Source organism: Lacerta agilis, chromosome 10 (assembly GCF_009819535.1).
Source record: "Lacerta agilis isolate rLacAgi1 chromosome 10, rLacAgi1.pri, whole genome shotgun sequence".
Lineage (NCBI taxonomy): Eukaryota > Metazoa > Chordata > Lepidosauria > Squamata > Lacertidae > Lacerta > Lacerta agilis.
In genome coordinates, this window is record NC_046321.1 from 34,508,809 (window position 1) to 34,535,880 (window position 27,072).

Consider the following 27,072-nt stretch of genomic DNA (forward strand, 5'->3'; position numbering starts at 1 on the left):
CACACCCACCGTCCATGATCTCCAGAAAATTATCCAATGGCTACATTTGCTCTTTAAAGACAAAGACAGCAAAATAAATAGTGGAAGGGAAGTTCTGTTGAAAGCTTGTCTAAAAATACACGGTTTTAAATTCCAGCAGTGGAACATGCCTAGAAGCACTATTGCTGTAAATAGCACAAATAATTCACTTACTGTGTGCCAACTGAAAACTGTTTTTTAAGAGATTTGATCTAACTAATGCCTACTATTCTTTTTCAGATCAATAAGATCATTTATTACTATGTTTATTATTAACACACTAAAACATGGAAGCTTTGCAATGCAAACAGTGCACACACAAAAATGCCAGCAACATACTTGTGATACGTCTATTTCAAAAGGAACCGGAGTTCATAAAGCAAAGCAATGATGTGGATATTGTTATATTGCTCAAAACAACGTGGAAGTTCCAGGTGAGCAGTGCTCAACTAGGTTTCGTTTCCTTTGGAATAAGTCACTGGAGACTAATGGTGTTTAATAATATTTGATTTAGCTATAAATATACAAGTTGAACAAACATAAGTGGAAGGCCAGCTTAAACAATCCTCCAGACAACCAAATCCATTGTCCCACATCAAATTCTGAGAATATTGTTCTCCTACATGGCAGGGAGGTGAAGAGGGAGAAGCCCCACCCATTTATCCTATGGCACAGAGCATAGTTGTGTGTGGGAGCCACCTACACACATTTATGAACAAGTGAAGTTGCCTTATAATATGTCAGGTTATTTGAGAAGTGGAGAGAGTGTAACAATCAGGGAAGGCTTTTGGGTCAGAAGTCCAGGGTCCCATGCAGAAGAAGGAGCAGGAGAGACACCAAACACAGCAGGACTGGCTAACACATTTTTTTGAAAGAAGTGAAGTACACATACACATTACTGTGTGTACAAGAGGAAGGCAACAATTAAGACCATTTGAAGTGATACACATTATTCCACCCTCCCCTCCCTAAGAGTCTAAATTTACTAAGTGCATTTCTGGTAACAATATTTTATCATGAATATATAATAGGAACTTGAATCAAGCGAGAGCCAAGGACAGAGATGGCTGCAATGTTATGATCAGGAGAGCCATTTGGACAGCACTATCAATAAGAGACTGCCCCAGTGTCAAATGTACTAGGTATTATTTGATCAGGGCTGCCAGTTACATGTGAAAAGCAAGATGGGAGAAAGAGGCAAAAAGATTCAAAGAGAAGGAGTGTGTGTGTGTTGGCTCTATTTCTGGATCCAAATCCAAACTTGTATGAGGCACTAAAGAGTTACAATATTTGACAAAAATAAAATAATTCCAAAGCCTGATGTGTTTTGCCTATTTGGTTGTTCAACATGCTGTTCTTCTGTTCCATATACAGTACAATCTGAAAACCACCACTTTTATCATTCATCCAGGCAGCTGCTTGTGAAATATTTCAAAGACTGTGCATGATCATAGAGTTGGAAGGGGCCGTGAGGGTCATCTAGTCCAACCCCCTGCAATGCAGGAATATCAACTAGAGCATACATAACAGATGGCCATCCATGATGGTATAATTGTTCTGGAAGTCAGTGTAGTTTTTATTTAAAACTCAAATTATGGCTTTTTTAAAAAAGTCAAAAATTCAGGTGTAGAAAATGAATAATTGCTATGACAAACTCCTATCCAGTTATCATTTGTCTGTAATAGGAGCCAGATTTTCTATCAAAAGACCACTGTTGAAAATACTCACCAGCTCCATATTGTCTGTTGTCTGTTGGTGTAAAATTATTTTGATAAATGAAATCTGAAACGCTCAATGATAAGCCTCTGGGAAATGGAAAGCTCACAACCCTACCCTTCTCAAGAACTATTCAAATGTTCTGCTTTCCAAATATCTGAGCATCTTCCTCCAACTTTGGAATGCTTACCAGGAAGTAATGTTATATGAAAAACATGTCTACGTGACTTTTCAATTATTCAATTAAGACTGGAATAAGTCTTTGTTGGAGATTGCAAATCTTGTGAGATCGTGGGCTTGCATCCCTTGCTAAGGGTGAGAGCCAGCAGACAAATCATTTTTATTTAATGTGCCTTTAGTTTGTTAATTCACTGAATGAAGTCCAACAAAGTCCCCCCCTTCTTTTCAGCTTACCCTTATCCAGGTGGCGGCGCCCAACCAGAGCTGCAGGGTTCATGCTGTAGGCTGTAGATGCCACCCATCTAAGCAGACATCCTAAGAACCTGCAGCAGAAAAGCTAGGAGTCAACAGAATGTGTCAAACCCATAGTTCAAACCTGATCAGCTTGACATTATCTATTAAGTTCTTTTTGTGTGCATTATATCAGTCCCAGGTAGTGATTTTTTTTAATGGGCAAGAAGCTCAAAAGCACACATGAAAAATCCCACAAGGACATTACTGTTTACATCAGCTGAATATGTTTGTAAAGCTGCCATCTTCTACAAAGTCTACAAAACCCACAAGCACATCAAAGCACCCATCAATCTGCAGGTGTCTACACTTGCCAACTACATTATTTTTCTGAAGAGAAACCGAATTAATAAAATATCAATATGGATGGAGTAGGAAGATGATAGTAAACTGAGGAGGAGCTGATAGTGAACTGCAGGGACATTTATCTGCCATCTACTGCCAAATAATGTCTGCTGTCCAATACCAGCAATTAATTGGTTTCTAATTACTTCCACCAAGTTTAGCTTCCCCAGATGGTCAGGTTGTACATTTGGTCTCAGCCCAGACCACACAATGACATCAACAGTGGTACTAAATCATAATGAGGAGTTTAACAGAGCCTGATGTTTGTATCCAATGCATTGATCATTTGCAACCCTGCTGGCTGAACTTCTCTTAACATTTCATATTTAAAATTCTGTTTTTAAGTGTCTGAGTTATTGTGAGCATGTATTATTGTATTTGCAAGTACTGTATTTGAATGTGAACTTGGGCATGATGCAGCCACCTGTTTAGCAAGTTTTCTGTTTAGTGTTTATTGTTCTGTTTAATTACTATATTGTGTGTGTGTGTGTGTGTGTGTGTGGTGTTCTGCTCTAAGTAGCTCTAAGAATTCCACTGAAAGGCAGCCTGGACTCAGTTACCTCGAAAATATTTGCATTGAACTCAGCTGAATAGACATGTATCAGATTGCACTGTAAAAATAGTTTAACTACCCGGTAAAATCTACTACCTTTTCTATATATAAGCAAATGCTAAAATACTGGTACACTACTTCTCTAAATTAATTTAGAATGAGAGAGCAGCACCCTCACCCTCCAGAGTTGGGTAAAGGATACATTCTTTCTTTTGTCCTATCTCCATGACAAAAAACAAAACAAAACCACCCCCTCCATAATAAACAATAAACAAATAATTGCAGCAAATATACATGGAAGTATGAAATTTCTGAATCCTGAAACAGCAGCTGTGAAAGGCAGACTTCTCTCCATCTAAGTATAGTGCTCAATCCAGTCCAGGATTTCTGTACATCTCTGTTGGCCTGAAGCCATTTTTCTTGAGTGCATTGCCAAGAAAGCAGTTGAGAAGCTTGGCAGGGCTATTCCTGGAAATGTTCAATAGGTCATCTTCTGGAAAAGAGTGTTGACTGATAGAGCAGAACAGATCTTGTTCCTTGTTCTGCACAATATGCACAACCTCCAGTACAGTTCATTTCCTTAGATTCTGCCATATCACAACCTCAAACAAATGACGACCAGCAGAATTTGGCCTGTGCCAATCAGCATTTCTTAAGTCCTATTTCCCTTCTGGCAGCAGAACTACGACTACACTGCTGCCATCAATACCCAGACATTTAGGTGAATAATGCCTCATAAAGCAGATAATAAACACATCAATCTGCAATTAGGTTCTATCAACAACATTAAGGTTAGTTGCTAGTGTGTAAATTACTGTGAAGAAACAAAGAAAACTGCAAGCACTCATAAACAATAATACTTCAGAGCAACAATGATGATTCAGTTTATTAACCAGTGGCAGGTTCTCTGTTCCTTCCCATGTGGAATGGATGTGTCACTGTCTCCTCTGCTCCCAAAGGACTGTAAATGTTATGTTTGAGCATACTGTATACTTCTGACATTCTTCACACTGACTCTGAGGGAAATAGATAGATAGATAGATAGATAGATAGATAGATAGATAGATAGATAGACAGAGACAGAGACAGAGACAGAGACAGAGACAGACAGACAGACAGACAGACAGACAGATATGCCATTTTTCAGAAACCTTGAGAGGGTTTTTTTCTGCCATTAAAGGCAACAGCTTGTATATCAGAATGAATAAGTAGATAAATAAACTTTGTTATCTTAGTCGGTCACATCTATGAGACAGATTACTTTTCATGCATAGGATTGCACTCTGAATGATGGCTTGCACTTGTGGAACAGTAACATCATCGTCCAGGGCGCGGGTGGCGCTGTGGGTTAAACCACAGAGCCTAGGGCTTGCCAATCAGAAAGTCGGCAGTTTGAATCCCCGTGACGGGGTGAGCTCCTGTTGCTCGGTCCCAGCTCCTGCCAACCTAGCAGTTCGAAAGCACAAAGTGCAAGTAGGTAAAAAGGTACCGCTCTGGCGGGAAGGTAAACGGCGTTTCCGTGCACTGCTCTGGTTGGTCAGAAGTGGCTTAGTCATGCTGGCCACATGACCCGGAAGTAGGCCCTTGCAGAGCCAGGCAGAGGCCCGGGCCAGGTAGATAATGTGCCCCCCCTTTTTACCCTGGAGATCTCCTAAGTCTTATAAATAAGTAAGTATATAAATAATTTTCACATTTTCATATACAATAGTGCTTTTTAAAAATACACAGGGAAAAGGATTATTTTAAGTATTTACATTTAAATAATGGCGAGCGATTGTGAATATGCTGACCAAGGCTCCCTTTGGAATTGGAAGCCCGGGCCAATAGGCCCATATGACCCCCCCCCTCTGTTTGGCCCTGCCCGGAAGCTGTACACTGGCTCCCTTGGCCAATAAAGCAAGATGAGCGCTGCAACACCAGAGTCGTCCGCGACTGGACCTAATGGTCAGGGGTCCCTTTACCTTTACCTTTAACATCATCATCATCATTATTTTAACATTTGCATAGCACCTTCAAGTGTTCAGAGTGTTTCACGTAAATTATCTTCTTGTATTCCTTACAACTACCAGCATTATTATAAGTCAGCATTATTATAGCCTGTGTTACATACAGCAGGAATGTCTCTTATGCAAGCAGCACTAAATGACATGGGAATTATCAAAGAGCTGAAGAAACAAAACAAAACGGCTTCCATGCTCTTTCTGCATCCAGATTTACAGGAGAAATGCCTTCTGCGGAAATGCACTCTCCATGCACACCAAACAATACTATTGACTAAATGTTTCGATTTTACAAAAGAGTTTTCTAAAGAGTAAAGATAAAAAAGTACTAGTGATTAAAAAAAAAAATCAGTGACATCAGTTGCAGCTGATGCTTGTTGGAACTGGTGGGGTGGAAGTCAGGGAGACCAACAGAAGGTGGAGCCAGAGCCAACTAATTCTAGTTTCCCTCTGCTGAGTTCTACCAGGGCAACACAATGAGGCAGCTGACAGATGCTCAACCCCCTGGACTGTTGAAAGTACTAGTAGGCACCTACTCTAATGGACCTACTACCTCCACTGAGTGAGGTTGATAATGCTTGGATAGCTCATTTGGTTGGAGTGTGGTGCTGATAATGCCAAGGTTGCAGGTTTGATCCCCGTAAAGGACAACTGCTTATTCCTGCATTGCAGGGGGTTGGACTAGATCCTCAGAGTCCCTTCCAATTCTATGATTCTATGACAGGACACAATAATTACAGATTAAAAAAATGGTACCCTAGGGGTCACATGGGTAAAACTCTGTATTTGTTAGCATGGGTCAAGAGTACCCTGCTTACTAAGACCTATGTGTGGTTTTATGATGTGAGCTCAATAGGAACTTTAGGGGGGATTGATGGGGGGAATGTGGCATGGAGGAAAGGGCAAACTCCCCCTCCCCGTGGGCTGTGGTACTGATCCTCCATGGCTGTTATTACTACAGGTATGGGGGAGAAGTATGTTAAATGCAGTCATGTATTAAACAGCGCATGTGTTCTGCTCCTAAGAGACTCAACAAAGAGCCAGTTAGGTGCATTTATAACTCACCCTTAATTTTAATGGATTCCAAGGCGCGAGACTGCATCATTATAAAATTCAACCAGAACAGCCAAATCCTTCAAACAGGATAAACAGCAAACAATTAGAGCAATGAAAACAACAACAGGTGACTGACAAACTATTACAAACTGTGGGGAACTTGGTTGTGGAGCAGCTGTGGTGTGGCAGGGTTTAATTTGCTGCCCACTTTCGCCTTGTCTTTGCAATGATTAGTCACACAGCTGAGTTGCCTGTGGGCAACTATGTTACACAGCTGATCTAGCCGTGTCTCTAACTGCACCACACCTGACATCTCTTGTGACTTCAGGTATGGGGGCAGGTAGGCATGGTTCAGAGAAAACAGCCTCATAGGCCAAACTGAGACTAGTGCAGGAACAAAACTGCATGGACTGGAGGTTCTCCACCATTTTAAATCAAGGTCTGATTTAAAGCCCAAGTACTTGCAATGGTTTTCCCAGTAGTGATGTATGGAAGTGAGAGCTGGACCATAAAGAAGGCTGATTGCTGAAGAATTGATGGCTTTTGAATTATGGTGCTGGAGGAGACTCTTGAGAGTCCCATGGACTGCAAGAAGATCAAACCTATCCATTCTGAAGGAAATCAGCCCTGAGTGCTCACTGGAAGGACAGATCCTGAAGCTTAGGCTCCAATACTTTGGCCACCTCATGAGAAGAGAAGACTCCCTGGAAAAGACCCTGATGTTGGGAAAGATTGAGGGCACAAGGAGAAGGGGACAACAGAGGACGAGATGGTTGGACAGTGTTCTCGAAGCTACCAACATGAGTTTGACCAAACTGCGGGAGGCAGTGGAAAACAGGAGTGCCTGGCGCGCTCTGGTTCATGGGGTCACGAAGAGTCGGACACGACTAAATGACTAAACAACACCACTTGCAATGGCTTTGTTCATAATCATCTTTTCTCCCTTTGTTGTCCCTTTACTGACAAAATGTAGACTGTAAGCACCTTAGGGCAAGGATTTGTATTGCTGCTTACGTTAAAAGTATCATTTAGACTGTGAGAATAACAAACAGCAAGGAGAAAATTTCCAGCAGACACTAACACCATTGCTACTACCAGCATTGACGTGGTTGGGTATATGCTGGTTGTGACTTGTGAAAATTTGTTGCTGTTTTGCAGTTGACCAGAATAAAGTTGAATATACAAGGTTGGGTCAATAATTCCTTGAACGTTTCCTCCCTTTCCTTTCCTTTCCTTCTGTCTTAGCATCACCTGATGTTTAACCACCAGTGTTGGTGCATTACATACTACAGCAGCTGGCATCTTGAAGCAGTTTGGAAAGAGCCTTCTTGTTTAGGCTTTATCTGCATCTCCTTTTGGTTTGTGAAGCTGGTGGGTGAGATTCCAGTGCTCGTTGCATGCAGTACCCAAAGAAACAAACACTGACGCACACAGTGCACCAAAATATTCACGCAATGGCCTGACATTCTAAGAATACAAATAAGAGGGAACAGATGCCTGACACTGCCAGCACAGTTGCTTCCCTGTTATATGCAATGACATTTTATGAAGAAGTTATCAAAACAGTGCTGAGAAAATTAAAAGCTAATGTTAATTTAAGAGAAGACTTGTTTAAATTCTTTCGGTGTTCTGCTGTGCATGATTTGGGTTCTGCATGATAGTGAGACTATTTGTATTTCCTCCCACATGGGACCATTCCTGGTTCACACACAGAAATTACAAATCCCAGTATCAATGTCAGGGTCTTGACCCACCTTCAACATCTGTCCTGGGGCTTGGGGCACTGGCTTTGGAAAGGTAGCAATGGCTGGGCAGGGGCAGTTCCAGGGTGGTTTTGACTATATGCAATTTTGACTTAACACACAATCCCCAGAAAGTAACCCTCCCCCCACAAGCTGAAGGTTATCTGTGCTATGTATTTTGGAAAGTGGTTTGTCTGTCTGTCCATCTGTTTGTACTCTATAGACTTGGCCACCCCTTGAGATATTGTTGCCAAACTTTGCCCAAGGATTCCGGAGGTGGGCGATAGTGGGTTTCATCAATGTTGCTTCAGAGAACATATTGCTGATAGCCCCTAACTTACAGCTCAGTTGGTAGAGCATGAGACTCTTAATCTTAGGATCATGGGTTTGGGAGCTTGACTAGATAGTCCTCATGGTCCCTTCCAGCTCTATGATTCTATTATTCTACCCTGGCAGTGTAAAAAAGGAAAGGAAAGGAGGTTATATGTTACCATAATAAAGATGCATAGCGCCAGCCATATATTTGTTTATTGAAATATTTATATTCCTCACTTTGTACCACCAATGGGCTCTCCAAGGCAGTAACTGGCAGTCAAAAACCCCAACATGCAGAAAATCCCAACACAGAGAAAAATAATGTTGAATCAGCATGACAAATTATGTTTGAAACAGGTTTCTGGGTAGAGAGAAAATGAAAGAGCTATACTCATTGTTTCTGTAACTTTCAGTCACTAAGGCTGGTTTGCCACAAAAAGAAGAAATAATTATGCTATATCTTGAAAGGGAAAATAACCAGAAATGTAACAGATATGCTGTGGTAACATTATGCAACCCAGAGATGAACCGACTGTGTTTCCTGTGCTTCCCCTCATTTAAGAGCAAAAGCCTAAAAGCAATGTTTAAAAGGATTTTTGAAATGCTTCATTGTGGTATGGGAGGGACGGAGCATTATAAAGGGTCTTGTGCAATTTGACACCTCTAAAAAGGTAAAGGACCCCTGACTGTTAAGTCCAGTCACGAACGACTCTGGAGTTGTGGCGCTCATCTCACTTTACTGGCCGAGGGAGCTGGCGTTTGTCTGCAGACAGTTTTTCTGGGTCATGTGGCCAGCATGACTAAGCCGCTTCTGGCAAAACCAAAGCAGTGCACGGAAACGCTGTTTAACTTTCCGCTGGAGTGGTACCTATTTATCTACTTGCACTCTGACGTGCTTTCAAACTGCTAGGTGGGAGCTGGGACCGAGCACCGGGAGCTCACCCCGTCGCGGGGATTCAAACCGCCGACCTTCTGATCGGCAAGCTCAGTGGTTTAGACCACAGCGCCACCCACATCCCATTTGACACCTCTACAAAGCTATTAAACGTAAAGATGGAAACACAAGTTGCTTGGTCATACATAAAGTCTTCTTAAACTTTGAGATGCAAAGAGAAGCATTTTAGGGTTTAACTTTAGACAAATGCACCTTACCATGGAGGATATTCCATAAGTGTATGAATGTTACCAAGAAGGTCCTGTTATGTGCGAACCAGCTCACTGTGAAGAATACACATCTATATTTTTGCACACCTACCAGTACTTTATCTGAGCAAGTTTTTTGTTTGCTGTTTGAACTGGTGCTGCCCTCTTGGCTTGTGAGTACGTAAGTATGCAATTCTATGCATGTCTATCCAGAAGTGAGCACACCAAATTCCATGAGACTTACTCTCAGGACTGTATGACCAGATTCACCTTTTAAAATTAGTCTATCTAGGAATGTCCTAGCGAGACTCGTTTCAACTGAAAATGTCTCTTAAAGTTCTAAACTTCCTCCCAGAACAATTCTTCCAAGAGAGACTAGTCTTGTGCTTCAAGAAACCAGGTTATAATGGACCCATGGGCTGTTTGGTTGCCTCTTTACCTCTATTAGAGACTTAGCCGACTTCTTGGAGTGTCTGGAGTGATTTATGACGCAGATTAATTAGAGGTCGACTGCAGTAGACCGGGCTGTGAAAGTCAGAGAGAGTGGGAAATGCCATAAACTAAAATGTACGGACTTATATATGGAAAGGCCCCCACTCTTGGAAAGACTTTGAAGCAGCCAGAATGATAAGATTTTAAGTAAAACGCAAAATATGGAATTCATCGAAGTCAAGTTAAGATGGCGACTGTTGAGATGGGACTTTTGGATATGAACGAGAGGCGCTGCGCCAGGGGGGTGGAAAAGATTATGGACATAAAATCCACATACCGGTAGTCATGATGGATTTTGGTTGTTTTATCTCACTTGTGAAAGCACTCTGTGGCATGAAAGAAAATGAAAAGAATGATAACATCAGAAAAGAGATGGACGACACCGGACTACGGAAGGCAATGGAATTAAGAGAATGATCAAGATCCTGATTGTCTGAAGCAAGGGAAGTCTTAAAAGAAAAATCTAATAATTCGGCAACTTATTTGGACTTATTTGGATTAATTGGGTTATATGGATTAATTGATATTTATAAATATATGATGTGATTTTTATGATTGGAAAAGCTAATAAAAATGATTTAAAAAAAAAATATAATGGACCCATGGGTACGAAACCTGATTCTCCTCAAGCGTAATTAACATGCAAAGCATGAAAGCAGTGTGCTTTAGCAACTGTTGCTAGAGTTACAGAGTTTGCTGCATCGATAACATCCTGGTTTCCTTTTAGCATAATCCTTTCAACAGTGATGAGAGAGCAGTAGCAGAAGAGTGTTGTAAGCCTAAACAGGTTGTGAGTCCATTAAGTCCTGGGCAAGGGAGGGTGTCAAACCTGCATGCCTGTCAGAATTGCAAATCATGTTATTGTTTGCACTTTTTTTTTTTTGTAAAATCTTCTGTTCCTCTTCTTCCATGCCAGAAGAAAACTATTTTTCCAATGATCCAGAAATCCTCTGACTGTGTTCAAAGCCCATGTGATTTTTTTTTTTACAACATATTTTTTATTAAAGATTTCTTGGCTTACAAAAGTATGTGCAATGTCTCTTTTTTCAAGTTACATTTTCTACAGAACAGTTTCATTTGTTGAGACATTAGTGTTACATTAGGAAGAAAAGGGGGAAAGAGGTGGAGGGGGGCATGGTGAGTGGGGGTGAGTTCGGATGGCAATGCTTCTATTCTACTTAGTGAATGTGTGGGGTTTTGTGTCAGCGTCGCTTGTGTGGGTTCTCTTTACTATTCGCTTGTATTTCTTTGGTGGTGAGAGAGGTTGGGGTTGGCGTAAGGTGTGGTTGTTTGTTTGTGATTGGCTATGGTGAACTTTGTTTTCATGTGTGAGTGGGGTGGGTGGGTGTTTTTGATTCAGGTTAGCCATATTGATTCGTATGCTGCTGGTGGATTCTTGTTGTTGTCTTCTTGGGCTGTGTATGTGATAAAGGGGAGCCATAGTGGGGTGAAGGCGTCTTCTTCTATTTGTCCCCGTGTCAGTTTCAGTTTATTGGTTTGGTTTTTTCTAATAAGGCTGTTTCCCATACTATTTGATACCATTGGTCCATGCTTACTCCTGACAGGTCTCTCCTGTGTCTGGCTATGATATTTCTGGCTGCTGAGAGTAGGCGGGTTATGAGCTCTTTATGATGTGAGTGGGCATTATTCTCTTGGAAGATGTTTAGTAGGGCCAGTTCTGGGGTGACTTCTGATACTTGCTTAGTTATTTTGTATATTTCTTATATGATTGTTGTCCAGAATAGCTTGATTTGGGGCAGTGGCGTCGCTAGCCTCTGCGCTGCTGGGGGCGGCGGCAGCGCAGATAACCCCCTGGGGGAGGGGCACGACGCGCGCGCCGTGACGTCATCATGACGTCACGACGCACGTGTATACAGAAAGGGGGGATTTCCCCCTTTCCGAGGCTTTTTTCGGCGGGGGGGTGGTGACCAGCGAGGAGGGGGTGACAAGCGTGACCCCCACCTCGCTGGTCGGGCCCCCCCCCGCCGAAAAAAAGCGGCGGAAAGCGGAAAAAGAAGCAGAGCGGCGCTTGAACGCGCCTGCTCTGCTTCCTTTCCAGGCTTTCCCCGCCCCCCCCCGCGGTTTTTTCGGCGGGGGGTGGTGACCAGCGAGGAGGGGGTGACAAGCGTGACCCCCACCTCGCTGGTCGGCCCCCCCCCCGCCGAAAAAAGCGGCGGAAAGCGGAAAAAGAAGCAGAGCGGCGCTTAAACGCGCCTGCTCTGCTTCCTTTCCAGGCTTTCCCCGCCCCCCCCCCGCGGTTTTTTCGGCGGGGGGTGGTGACCAGCGAGGAGGGGGTGACCAGCGTGACAACCCCCCTCGCTGGTCGCCCCCCCGCCGAAAAAAAGCGGCAGAAGCACCCCATCCGTGTGCTGCTGCTCCCGGGGTGACGGAGGGAGCGGCGGCGGCGCGTGGGAGTGGCGGGAGGGGCCGCCGCTTGTCACCCCCACCCGCCGCTGCTCACCCTGTCACTGGGGGCGTACCGCCCCCACCGCCCCTCCCCAGCGACGCCCCTGATTTGGGGGCATTCCCACCACATGTGGAAGTATGTGCCTGTGGAGGTGCACCCTCTCCGGCATTTTGGTGAGGTTCCTGGGTGTATCAGAGCTAGTTTCCTGTGAATTTAACTGTGAAAATCCTCAGTGTAGTAGTTAATGCACGTTGTTTCTACTACTGCTAAGGAAAATCGCTTAGAGGGATGGTTGAGCTGTGGCCTCCCCAAATGTTGTTGGCGAGGTCCCACCAACCCCAGCCACCATGGCCAATGGTGAGAGATAATGGGAATTGGGGACCAGAAATATCTGGAAGGCCACAGGTTAGCGATTCCAATTTAGAACAGTGTTGTAAGGAAGGCTGGAGAAACTTTTTCCTATGAAGCTGACCCACACAGGGTCAACTGAGGGGCCACAGCCAATGGTGGATGGGGCCAAATCAGAGGGTAGGCAAATATTTTCTGTGCCACCCCAGCCCTGCCCTCTCTGTCCTGCGCACATATATATGAAGTGGAAGTGCTTTCCACAAGGTTAGTCCGGTGCACTGGTCTCAGTCCCCAGTTGCAAGGTAAGCTAGTATTTTCTTCATAGTACCAAGGGGAGGAGCCCAGGCTGAGAGATAGTGGCTTGACAAGGCCATTCTAGAGCTCAGCTGAAATTCAAACTCCACTGGTAATTCACACTTCTTTACCACTATACTACATCATTTCTTTGGTACTTACAGAATAGCACCCCTACCAGATTATACTTCATTTGTTGACAGCTCAAATATACATTCCTATGGTGTTCAAACAAGATTGACAGATGAGAAACAAGACCCCAAGGCCAAACTGGCTTACTGATTACACATTTGGGAAGCAGATACTCTTACATAATTATCATCAGGATAAAATTAAAATTTGACTGGAGCATAAATTAGTTCAAGTGGTGCAGCACTGCTTTATAGAGAATCAAAAATAAATACTTGATGGTGTGCTTCTTGGAACTGCAGGCAGGAAGTTAGGCTGACAGGCATAACCCACCCACACAGAGTCAACTGCATGGCTGCAAAATATTTCTGACTGAAAATATTTAGTCAAACTTTTTTGCAGCATGCTTTTTTTAAAAATCTACAGAAAATGTCTAGGCATTACTATGGAAATCTAACATTTCCAATCTAAAAAATATATTTTTTATTGCGGGACTTATTTATCACAATAGAAAGCCTGTGATGTAGGGGAAGAACACTTTCTAGTTCTTCAGTTTTTCACAGAAAAACTTTCCATTTCTTAAGTTTATTAGCAATACTGAACGGCGACCAACTGCAAATAAAGTATTAGACAAGCTTAGCAGTTTCCTGTAGCTTTGTTTAGTAGAGACAGACAAAGCAAGCATGCAAAATTAGATCACACCCTAGGAGAGGGGTAGGAAACCTCTGGTCCCATGGCCAATATGGGCCCATCAGGGGGTCCAGTTTGGCCCGCAAGGCCATTCCCTCCAAATGATGCCCAACTGCCAATCAGCTGGTGTCAATGGTGACATCAACTGAAGAGCAAAACCTTATTGGAAAACCTATCGCATGCTGAACCATTCAACCTCTGAAAACGATCAGCATGGGACAGGCTTTCCAAAGAAAGACCAGGTCTGCTTTCCTTGCTGCGTGTACAGCGAACCTGAAAGCAGACCTGGTTTCCCTCTTCATTTCTATATGACAGAATAGGGTGCCTAAAGCTGCTGGTGTCTGTTTTAGGCTTCCGCTCAGAGAGGCTGCTCCATCACACTGCAATGAAGAAACATGTGCTTGCCTCACTGCTCAGTCCCCATTCCTCTGCCCTCAGATGGGAGAGTGGGGACTGACTCAAAGCAGGTTTCTCCCACCCTTTTTTAAAACTGCTGCAGAGAGAACGTTCAGTCCCCATTCTCCCCTGCTTAAATGTGATAACAGGGACTGCAAGGGTTTTTGACAGGTGGGTGGGGCAACCCACCTGTCAACTCATGTAGCAGTATAGTGGCATCATTTGATTGACATGTGGGTTGCCCCACCCACCTGTCAAAATTGGCCTGCAGGTGAAGCTAGGTAAAGATGTGGCCTCCAGAGCCACAAAGGTTCTCCACCGCTGGCTCTAAGACATTAGAACATTTTCCAGTTAACCTCCTCCATCTGTGTATGGAACTGAATTACCGTTTTACTCGAATCTAATGTGCCATCAAATCTAATGCGCACCCTAATTTTCGCAACGGAATTTGGCCAAAAAAGGTGTTCATTACATTCGAGTAAATACAGTACATAGCAACATTCATTTCATTTATTTAATATACCACTCATCATCTGTAGATCTCAGGGCAGTTCACAATATAAAAACACAAAGAACATGTTAAAAACAAGACCAAGAAACCACAAACCAAAACTCCCTCCTACAAACACATTATACACAAACTGGGCACACCATGGGACTTAGAATTTGAGAAACTACCTTCAACCATACAGAGAAACACCCACATTAGTACTAATCAGGCACCAGACTAAAACTATCAACCATGCCTTTTAATGGATATTTTGAGCCTCAACAAGTCCAAGACATTTCAAAAATATTGGCCGTTCTATATTGCTGCTCTCTTTATAAATGTATTAATAGGTTTTTAGGATTTCATTTTATGCTTTTGTAGGTGTTAAAGCAGAAAAGTGGTCCATAAAATTGAATAAATCTGGAATGAAGCAGCTCTCCAATGCAGCCCTGGAACATTTATATGAGAAGCAACAACTTCATTTGCCCTTCCTACTGCATGGACCTTTCAATTTGCCACAGAGTGTTGTTACAGGGATATAAGTCAGATTCTATTATACCAACAATACGAATCAACAGGAAACTGTCTTCCTGACTGGATGGAACTAAATTCTATTCTAGAAGAAGCTGTGTGACTGCTTCCAAAACAGAGCTGTCTTTGCCCGTGTTAATCTTCACAGGGTTTGAAGTGACCTTCAGCAAGTGTGAGTGGATATCAAGTCTCTGTCCTAAGACATGGCCATTTACATTTAGCACACCCCTAGTACCTGCCAGCACTTCAAGCAGGTTTTCCCATTGATGATCTAGCTCAGACCTTAGGACATTTCTCCTAACGTCTCACAGGTTCAGCTTATCTGAAGACAACCATGGATGGGGCATTAGAGGCATGCTGGCAAATCCTGCTCTCTCTGAAGTATTGTTTCCCCTTTCTTTATAGCCCTCCTTGAGTTCAACAGTGAAGATCTGAAGTGGCAAAGCTTCTGTACTTGTATACCACTTCAGACCTTCATCCTTATGGTAGACAGCCATAAAAAAGGGGGAAAGCACTACGTTGGAAGGCAAAAATTTCCCCTACTCTCTTTCCTCATGTGATTGTATTTACATCAGTAAATTGAATGCCTGAAAAAGGCTAAGTAATGTATACAGTGGTACCTCGGTTTTCGAATGTAATCCATTCCAGAAGACCGTTCGAGTTCTGAAACATTTGAAAACCAAAAACTCAATAGCCGACAGCTAGGCCTCAGGATCTGTTCGGAAACTGAAGCATTTACTTCCGGGTTTACAGAGTCTGAAAGCCGATATGTTTGTCAACGGAGAAGTTCGAAAACCGAGGTACCACTGTACATTTGGCACATAAGCTCCCACAGGCGGATGCTTATTTCTGCTAGCCCTTCTACTTTCTACTTTCTGCCTCTAGCTGCTGCCTCTGTCACTTTGCATTTCCTAATGCAAGGATGGGAACTTGTGGCTCTCTATTATTATTATTATTATTATTATTATTATTATTAATTTATTTATACCCCGCCCATCTGGCTGCCATCTGGCTGGGTTTCCCACACATAGGTTGCTGGACTAAATCATCCCTGACCACTGGCAACTGGGGCTGATGAAAATGGAGCAAAGGCTGTGGGAGCTCCTCTGCCCCAATTGCTGCTCAATGGCAGCAGCTTCTTCCTACCTGTAATGCTACCTCAATGAGGGGCTACTTCAACCGCATGCTTATATCCATTTCAAAAGGGACTGAAGCACACCAGATGTTTTCCGGTTTGCAGTTCTGTGAACATGTTGGATTCAATTTCATACAGAGGGGGGCTTTTGAGCCTCCAGTCACACAAGGGGTTCACTGGAACATCTGCTGGATCACAGAAGAATCCACTTCTCCTGACTTCAAACCAGTACACAGGCTCTCCACGGTAGCTTTGTTCCCAAAACGCTGCCTCCATAAAACGAATGCACTCACAATCTGTGACTGGATATTGTATAAGTGATTGACTTTACAACGATAAATGTCATTTTGCGTCAATCCCAGGGACAATACAATGCACTCCCATTCAGGTCCAAGTCTCCTAGCAAGCTTGTTGATCTGCTGATCTGTTGGTGGACTCTTCAAAGCATCTTGAGAAATTCCAGGTATCTCATCATCTAGAATAAAAGAAAATGTATATCACTATGAAAAATTGTTACCACTTTTAATGCCACATTGTTATTGGGGAACAATCAGCTAATAAGCAACAATCATTAGATAGGGATCATAAATAAATCTCGTTTAGTAAAGGTAAAGGTAAAGGTAAAGGGACCCCTGACCATTAGGTCCAGTCGAGGACGACTCTTGGGTTGCGGCGCTCATCTTGCTTTACTGGCTGAGGGAGCCAGCGTACAGCTTCCGGGTCATGTGGCCAGCATGACTAAGCCGCTTCTGGAGAACCAGAGCAGCGCAAGGAAATGCCATTTACCTTCCCGCCGGAGCGGTACCTATTTATCTACTTGCACTCTGACGTGATTTCGAACTGCTAGGTTGGCAGGAGCAGGGACCAAGCAACGGGAGCTCACCCCATCGCGGGGATTCGAACCGCCGACCTTCCGATCAGCAAGCCCTAGGCTCAGTGGTTTAACCCACAGTGCCACCCACGCCCCTCTCATTTAGTAATAGAGTCAAAATATCTGTTTATGTATCTGCACTTCAGGAGTCCATGGGTACAAAATAGAGTTCTGTAAGTGTCCCCACAACCCGAACATTCTAAAATATGCAAATGTAGCAGTGCTGATGAATACCCAAGAAAGCACATAGCAATTTCACATTTTCAACTGTTAGTGAATTGAGCCTGTAGAGAAGTAGCATTTGAGAGATGTGGCTAGCTTGATCCATCTATATTGTGCAGGTTAGGGCCACTGGACATGTGTGGTGACAAAGAAAGGTTAAAGTTCCAAAGTAAAGGAATACCCAAGTTTGTTTAAACAGGGTGAACTAAGAACCAACTGAAGTTCCATTGCTACCACTACACCTGAACCTAGAAGTAGTAATCCTTCTCGAAGCTCAGAATGTACCGGTATGTTCTATACTGTTTCCCCAAATGCTGGTGGTGGGGCTTGTTCGTTTTCTGGAATACAGTTGTACCTTGGATCCCGAACGCCTTAATACTCGGACATGTTGGCTCCTGAACGCCGCAAACCTGGAAGTGAGTGTTCCGGTTTGCGAATGTTCTTTGGAACCTGAACATCCAATGCGGCTTCTGCGGCTTCAGATTGGCTGCAGGAGCTTCCTGCAGCCAATCAGAAGATGCACTTTGGTTTCTGAATGTTTTGGAAGTCGAACAGATTCCATTTGAATGCCAAGGTACGACTGTACTGGCATATGTTATAAAATTTATCCACACCGGGGTAAAGCAATCTTTCTTTATCTTTCTACCTATCAACTGTAGTTTATTTGTTAATGTCTGAAGGAGAGCTGTTTCCTAAACTGTTCTGTCTATCGTTGTGCCAGAAAGGTCTTTCCAGTGTACAGTTATATTACGTCTCGCTGCTTGTAATAAATGGCTTTTTAATTATTTATTATGTAAATCAAGATTGTTGCATTGAAATATATTTAATAAACTAACTCTGGTTTGACTTCCAATTGTTGTTTTGTTATTTTATTCATTTCTTGGAATACTGAATTCCAGAAAGGCTGCAGACCAGTCTCTCCCTGACCATTGGCTATGTAGTGCATAATTAATATAGAATTTGTTCCCACAAGTTGGGGTGCTGGTTACTAGCTTACATGTCTTTTAAAAAAGATCAGCACCACTCTACATGCATTTTGCTATTAATAGTATGAGATACGTTGTCTAATGGAACCTTCATGCTCAAGAGGGATTGTGGCTTTTTCAGAGGCATGTGGCTGCAGATACAAACAAGATGATGGATTAGGTAGATCTTTTTGGTCCAATTCAGATTGTCTTAAAAGTCTAACATGTACACATTTCAAAGGAATAAGCTCTTGCTTGAAAGGTGAACGTACTGGATGTTAAAAATACCATAAGTGTTCTACTTTGTTGCAGTAGATAGCCCATTAAGAGGCCCATTACTGCTGGCTGCTTCCTTTTGAAATAGATGACATCATGCAAAAATCTCAACATCTCTTTGTGGTGGATATAACAGATATGATCCTTGCCACAAGCAATATTTCACTATCACATGGAGAAGTGTGTGTGTGTTGGGGGGGGAGACGGAGAGAGAGAGAGAGAGACAGAGAGACAGAGAGATATGGAGGAATAATAATCACAACTATCTTAAAGCAGTTTATCTTTACTCCCTTCAAGATACCATCAGAATAGCAATTTAGCATTTTGCTAGTGTTCTTTAAGTAGTCAATCATTACTATAACCGAGAAAGCCAAACGATTTAGTTTTCCATGCTAAGTATTGTATAGCTATGCTCTTTTCAATTTTACTTGACTGGAAATATAATGAAGCTGTCAGGCAGACAAAAGAAAATTTATATAGGAAGGGAACACAATATTGTAGAAGGCCTGAGAGGTATGATATTATGTCCAATTCAGAAACTACAGCTTCTTGTACTGGTTGCAATCATCACATTGTATGAAGCAGGCATTACTACACAGCTGTTCAGCGAAGTCGCTCCCCAAACCCCTGTATGCTCTACCATAGGCTTCCCCAACCTGTTTCCCTCCAGATGTTTTACATTACAACTCCCATGAGACCCAGCTGGCATAAATAAGAGTACTGTACTTGTCTTGGACCTTGGAGTTCTGGATTCAGATGGGTGGCTTTGGCTATGACAGCTTTGAGCCAAAGGCAAAGATCCTAAAGCACTCTGCTGATGCAAGAAAGAGGTTGTTCTACATACAGGGGTTATCATCATCAGATAGATGAGAAATGGTTGTATGAATTCTCTTCCTGCTACAGCTGCAAATTTGAGAGGTTGGTTTTTGGGTTCTAACCTCACTGACACCCAAAACCTGGTGCACACTTCGTGGCAATGGTGAGACATCCTACCATGGTGAAAAAAACAAACTAAAGCATTGAAGGTTCAGTTGACTAGGCCTTCTAGCCTGAGAAATGAGATAAGGTAGAAGTACTTGAGTTTGGCCAAACTGCGGGAGGCAGTGAAAGATAGGCGTGCCTGGCATGCTCTGGTCCATGGGGTCACGAAGAGTCGGACACGACTGAACAACAACACTTGTGGGTAGAATAAACACTAGTAGTGGCTAGTAGGTGTGCCAGTGGTGGCCATGTGACCTTCTGCGTTGCTGCTGCACACTGGGATGAAGAGGGGATTGGCTCCACTGTTGCATTCGCACCATGTCATCCTCGCCACCTCCTCACTGCTTCCCCTTCTCCATCTCACTCTGTTGCAGTGACACGGGCAACAGGAGGTCAGAAGTGTGTGCTGCCAACCCACCACACTGCCTGCTACTGGTAAACAGTGCCCAGCTCTACCCAGCTCTACCATTCAGACAAGCAGTAGCTTGGCATGGAAGTAGCAGTGAATGTGTCCTGTTAGAAACTGGCATGTTTTAATACAGAAGTGATTTTTCAGAGGGCTGTATGCAAACAGTGCGATAAATTTAGTTAAACTATTTCTGATTGGGGGAAATGCTTTTGCCTATCTCTCAGCATTTTCTTCTAGTTCCCTGTTTGTGATCAAGACAGGATTTCCATGCACAGCAGACATACCCGAATAAGCAGGTCACTGCAGAGGTTATGCTTGTACTGAAGCAACGATTTGTTAGTGCAGCGCAGCAGGAAGGTCTCCAGTGATTCCTAAAAGGCCATATGTTCCTCGAAGCACTGCAGCTATAGCAACCGCTCACCACTTGCTTCATTTCCAGGAAAGCACTGCTCAACGCTGGTTTTGCTCAAGCCTTTTTTATTAGATTATGAACTCCTCCAGATAGGAATTCCACACTTTGCTACGGCATCACCGTGGCTGCTTCTTCTACAGCTCCATATGGCAAATGCCACTTTAAAATCGTGGGAACTAGGCAAATGAAGTGTTTTGTGATTTATTCAGGAACAATGAAGATAATAATACAAGGCCAATTAATTTAGAAGAATGTTATGTGGATGTATACTGGAGATGTGTAAAAAATACATAGCATATTTCCAAGAGTGGTATCTAATTATACTGTACATAACAAATGGATTTTGGCTTTAAAAGAGGATTACACAAATCGGTGGTGAATAAGGCTATCCGTGGCTACTAGCCACCAAATTAAATGGCTTTAAAATGGAATTAGAGAAGAACAAGTCTACTAGTCATGATAGCTATATGCTACCTTTAGGAACAGAGGCAGTATGTCTTTGAATACCAGTTGCTGAGAATTTCAGGTGGGTAGTGTGCTGTTGCTCTCAAGTCCTGCTTGTGATCACCCAAAAGGCATCTGGTTGGCCACTGTGAGAACAGGATGCTGGACCCTTGGCCTGGTTCAGCAGGGTCTTTTTATGTTCTATGTTATATATATGTATATATTCAGTAAAGTAAGATATTAGGGAGAGGGAGGGTACCTTGGTTCTCAAATGCCTTGCTGCTCAAACAACTTGGAATCCAAACACTGTAAAACTGGAAGTAAGTGTTCCAGTTTGCGAACTTTTCCCGGAAGCCAAATGTGCTCCATTTTGAGTGTTACGCTTCTGATTTGAGTGTTATGCTGACGTCTGTCTGTTTTTGTTATTTATTTTGCATTTTTGTTTCTGCGGCTCTTTTTGTGTGTGACTGTGTGGAACCCAGTTCAGCTACAGATTGATTGATTGTGTGACTGCAGTATATTGTTTAGTGCTTTCATTTTATGGATCAATGGTCTCGTTAGATAGTAAAATTCATGTTAAATTGCTGTTTTAGGGGTTGTTTTTAAAAGTCTGGAATGGATTAATCCATTTTGCATTGCTTTCTATGTGAAAGTGCACCTTGGTTTTGGAACGCTTTGGTTTTGGAACTGACTTCGAGAACGGATTAAGTTTGAGAACCAAGATACCACTGTATCTATAATTTTACATTGCAATGCCTTAAGAGAGAGGTAAACAAAAGATTGTTCCACAGTCATGTCCACAGTCTCAACAGAAATAATAACTAATGCAAATAAAACAATTCTTTTCACACTTGCTAAAGTCTACTTAATTCTATTTTTATAACACAACTGTATGGTCACTGATGCAGCTTTTTTCTCTAACAAAGGAGATACATTCCTCCAAGGGAGGAGAGAATTCAACAGCCCGCAAGTCCAACATGCAATGAATAGTGGATACGTGTAGCCATGAAAGGTTAAATGCATTCAACTCCCTCAGGAAGAAATTCAAAATCACTCACTGAATTAAGTGATAAATCTGCCCTGAATGCTAGAGTGGCTGCTGCTGGGAGTGTGAAATGCTAAAACTGCAAGATCATCTTTGTAACAAACGCAGAGAGGAAGAACAAGGGGTCCATACTAGGGGTGCTTTAGGAGTTGATCACATAATACAAGAGTAAGTATATACCAATTGGCAAATGTGGCAAGGAGCATCATTTTTTAAGTCACCCACGTTACAGTTTTAATACAAAGAACAGGTTTCATTTTGTGCCCCCAAGTCAACCCCACAAGAAATTATGGCCGTAAACAACAGCTGAAAGATTAGGACACGAGGTGATTTAACGCTAGGTGCCCTTGACAGCACAAACAAAGGCACAAGGCTGAAATCTGTGTAACACACTGGTAAAGATTCTCAGATTCATACTGAAATAGCCTTTAAAATGACTATTCTCCAATTTGCCCTCTTTGAAACAGATGCTTGTTTCATCAAGCCAACACAGGTAAAAACAGTCACATTTTCAGTACAATTTGAATATTTCAACAGTCACAACAGGAAACACATAACCAAAGGCGCTGATTCTCTTGACTTCATGGAAACAAGAACTCCTAAAAGGACAGGGATGGTAGATGCTTTCCTATTGATCCAACTAGAGATTTTATTCAAGCAGAGGGATAAGGGGAGAAGCTGAAAATACTGTATTAGCGGGGACATGGCCGCGCAGAGCTCCTGAAGACCGCTAGCACCAACTGCGCTACCTGGTTAGTCCTTGCGTTGCCGCCGCCACGACTGGGGGGAATCAGGGGTGTCCAGCATGACAACCAAGGAGGCCACACAGCGCCTCCAGCCCCCCCCCCAACAACTTCAATCCTGCTGGGACCAAGAGTACCCCGCTGACGACCTAGCGGAGCTCCAGGGCCTGGAGACCTCTAGAGCCAAACACACAAAAAAAAGGAAAACAGGAGGCAAGGAAAAGCTACCTCACCCCCAGCCGAGCACCAACTTACGGCGACTGCTGCTGCAACCACTGCCACCACCATCACCAAGGAAGAGAGGTAGGAGGGTACTGGGAGGGCCTGGGACACCGCAAGGAATCACTCAGCCTAGCCCAGGCCCGACCCCGAGCCTATCTCCCCCGTGGCTGATGAAAAGAGCAGGCCGGGGCTCAGGGGGAAGCTGCACACCAGAGACCAGCCCAGGAATAACAAATGCAGCACAGGCCCTCCCCTGCCGGAATTTATTGATTTATATTATTATATTATTTTCTTCTTTTTCTTTGGAGAACTGTACTGGCATCCATGCAAGTGGCCTGAACCACTGAAGACGGTTGCCTTAGCCCTAACCCATGGACCCGACATACAGGTCCCGTGGGCCCCACAGTGAAATTAAAACTGCCTGTGAGTCAAAATTACCATCTCCACTCCAGAAAAGGAAAACCAGATGCAACTAAAACAAACAGAGCAACTCTAAGAGGAAAACACATGTCTGAAAAGTAAATTAGCTGATATGGATAGCTGCCAAGAAAGAGAGAGCATGGAAGCGAGAATTAAACTAGCAGACCCTGAAGATCACAGTAGATGCTGCAATATCCTCTTCCGCAATTTCCCCGAGAAAATGGAGGACAAAAACCCGGCCGATCTCATCGTATGCTGGCTAAAAACCCCAATTCCAAACCTGAAACTCAAAGTAGACGATCTGGAAAGGGCACACAGAGTTCTAAGGCCCATGCCAAAAGCCAACGCCCCTCCACGAGATATAATCATGTGCTCCGCCTGGTACAAAAAGAAAGAAGAAATATGGGACAACCTCAGAAACTCAACCAACTTCTGATATGGAGAAAATCCCATCTTGGCCTTTCAGGATTTATCTCAGGAGACCCTTAACTGAAGAAAAAACCTATGCCCATGTATCCAACATCTTCAACAAGAGGGAATGAGCCTTGGGACCCTAAATGCAGCCATTTCACTTCCCCTTTTGTGTAGGCAGGCAAACCGAGAAGTCTTCAGTTAACCATAGTTTTCTGTTACATCAAGGCTTCCAAACAAGCCACGTTATGAAACTATGGTTTGAAGCTGTTCTGAAGTTGTTAACCATAGCTTCACAGTTTATAAATAAGGAGAAATTAAGTTTAACTGGTTTGTTTCCTGGCTTTTGCAAACGGAGGGTCATAAGGCTTGTTCAAATATTGGCTTAATAAACTGTATTATGATAGTCTGAATGCAGTCTTTATGGTAAACAGTGGAGCTCTCATGGTAATCTCACTCCTTTCTCTCTCTTCGCAAAGCCTGTCAAGTATCATCTATAGGATGCTTGCAAAACAATCAACAAGACTGGGCAAAATTTTCATTACAGCAATTACTAAAGAAGAAAATTTGCACAGGCAGCATCACAACAACTGAGGTCATGGATCTGGGATTTCTGCTACAGCTGTTTGCTCTTACAATCATAAAAATAATTGCCATTTACGAGAGGCGGTTATATAATGCAGTTAAGCTCAGAGATTATAGTAAAACAGTTACAGTTATTTTTAGTTCCAATTACAACCAATGCTGCTTTGTTACAGAAAAAACACTCATCAGAACATCTAGCTTAGCATACATCTAGTTCAGCTTTCCAGTCCATGAGTGGCAAGGCAGATGTCCCTGGGAGGCTCATCAACAGGGCATATATGCAGATATCCCTCTACTACAGCATGTTCCAAATATCTGTCAAACTGGCTGTTGCCTGGATAAGTTTACAATGGGGCCAAGGTTAAGGGTCGGCTCTTGCAAAGACCCACCCTCTAGCCGGGGGACCCTGGAGACCTATGAAGCCCTGTCAACGGGAACAAGGAGAAGGAGCAACCTCTGCTTATCTTGCTCTCTCCTTGCAAATACAGGTTGGGCTCAGAAGAAGAGAACGAGTGAAGGGGCAGTGGCTACAGAGTGGTACCTCTGGTTAGGAACTTAATTTGTTCCGGAGGTCCGTTCTGAAGTTGAAACTGTTCTTATCCTGAGGCACTCTTTCGCTAATGGGGCACCTCTGGTGCGTGATTTCTGTTCGCATCCTGGGGCAAAGTTTGCAACCAGGAGCAGCTACTTCCAGGTTAGCGGAGCTTGTAACCTGAAGCGTTTGTAACCAGAAGCATTCGTAACCAGAGGTACCACTGTAGTAGAAAGGTTAGTAGACCAATTTAGGGAGGAATGATGCTCAGATTCAGAGCCAGTGTGGCATACTGGTTAGTGTTCTTTGACTAGGATCTGAGAAACCAGGGTTCAAATCCCCACTCAGCCATGAAAGACATGGGGTGACCTTGGGCCAGTCACCGTTTCTCAGCCTAACCTCACGTTCACAGGATGAAAAGAGGAGGGGGGAACCCCCGTACGACACCTTAATCTAGTAGGTGGAAAGGTGGGATAGAATAATAATAAGAAGTAAAGTAGCAAGCCAAAACTTGGAGCTAGCACTGAAAGGAACCTCTGTCTTTCTTTCAGAACTGAAATGAAGTCAGTGTAAAACAATCTAACCACTCTCAGCACACCTGGCCTGAATGACAGCTCCCCTGAAACGAAGGTTCGGTTGAAAGATGATCCCACTCATCTTTCAGCTAAGTATATTTCTAGTCATTTGGAGCTTCTCAGTCAAGACAAGTTCAATTACTTTTGCTGTTTCCTTCCCTTTTAATCTACTTGGCTATTAGATTTCTGTTCCACCTTTCACTCCAAAAGGATGTTTAGGGAATAAACACAGGAGACTTACCTGGGAGCTATAGACTGCTTACTAATCATGGGTTTTCAACTTGAGCCTATATTGTAGCAATTTGCAAACAGTTGATGTGGACACTCCGGTGGGCGTGCAGACAGGGATCTTGTGAAATATTCTGCCAGGGGTACGGAAGGGTGGGTGCTGGTAAGAATGCCACAAGATCAAAGTGGGATTCACTTCCAGGTCAAGGGTAAAAAACAACAACATCAAAAATCAAAAGGCGAGTCCTGAAAAGAGACATAAATTAAACTCCAAAGGCCAGGCAACATAAGAGAGTAAATAAATACAATGATTTCCCTGAATTCATGTAGCATGTCAAAGGTGGGAAAATGTGTCACAGGAGTATTATAGCAATTCCTTGTCCACGCAGCACCCCCTCCAAAAATGTTTACTGGTTCTGGAATCTTTGTATGCTTATTCTGTACGCAGATACAGTGGTACCTTCATTCTCAAATGCCTTGGTTCTCAAATACCGAAAACCCAGAAGTAAGTGTTCCAGTTTTCAAACGATTTTCGGAAGCCGAATGTTTGATGCAGCTGTCGGCTATTTTTCCGGGGGACGTGCACCAGTCAGAAGCTGTGCCTAGGTTTTTGAACATTTCGGAAGTCAAATGGGCTTCTGGAACGGATTAAGTTTGGTGCTTTTGTTTTTGCTATTTATAATGCATTTTTGTTTTTGAGGTTTTTTCGGTTAATTTGTTTTTGTGACTGCGTAGAACCCAGTTCAGCTACTGATTGATTGATTGTGTGACTGAGGAAATGGATAAAAGCCCCCCAATGACAATTATCAGTGCAGGTAAGAAAAAAATTAATTTTTATTTTTATCATCTACAATACTGTCTTAATTCTTTTACAGTACAGTACATTGATTATTGCTTTCATTTTATGGATCAATGGTCTCGTTAGATAGTAAAATTCATGTTAAATTGCAGTTTTAGGGGATGTTTTTAAAAGTCTGGAACGGATTAATCCATTATGCATTACTTTCTATGGGAAAGTGCGCCTTGGTTTTAGAACGCTTTGGTTTTGGAACGGACTTCCAGAACGGATTAAGTTTGAGAACCAAGGTACCACTGTACAGTGATAAATCTCTGAGGTCAGTACCAGCCTTGTTACAAAACTGAATCCTAGGAGTAGCTAAAGTAGTAACTAAAAGTAACTAAAGTAGTAACCAAAAACAGTAGTAACTAAAAACAGAGGCTGATTAACTAAAAACAGTAGTAACTACTGATTGAGAAAACAAAGTGGTTTATAAAAAGATAAAACAATGAAATCAAGAAAAAATACAATTACAGCCCTACTTTAAAACATACAAAAGTTAAAATACCAAAACAGATTTATATTACCCCAGCTTTCTAAGTATCTGGGTAGGCTTGTCTAAACAGGAATGTTTTTAAGCAGGCGCTAAAAAGTGTGTAAGTGATGTCGCCTGCTTGATCTC

The 27,072-nt window shown here is 42.9% G+C and overlaps 1 protein-coding gene across 1 annotated transcript in view; it reads right to left on the reverse strand.

Moving 5' to 3' along the window:
- Positions 1 to 16,332: 16,332 nt before the first annotated feature.
- CRADD (CASP2 and RIPK1 domain containing adaptor with death domain) overlaps positions 16,333 to 27,072 on the reverse strand; it is a 30,667-nt gene continuing 19,927 nt past the window's right edge. The window contains exon 3 of the mRNA XM_033162734.1: positions 16,333 to 16,746. Within this exon, the coding sequence (XP_033018625.1) occupies positions 16,445 to 16,746 (302 nt within the window). The 3' untranslated portion in view covers positions 16,333 to 16,444. The remainder of the gene's footprint in view (positions 16,747 to 27,072) is intronic.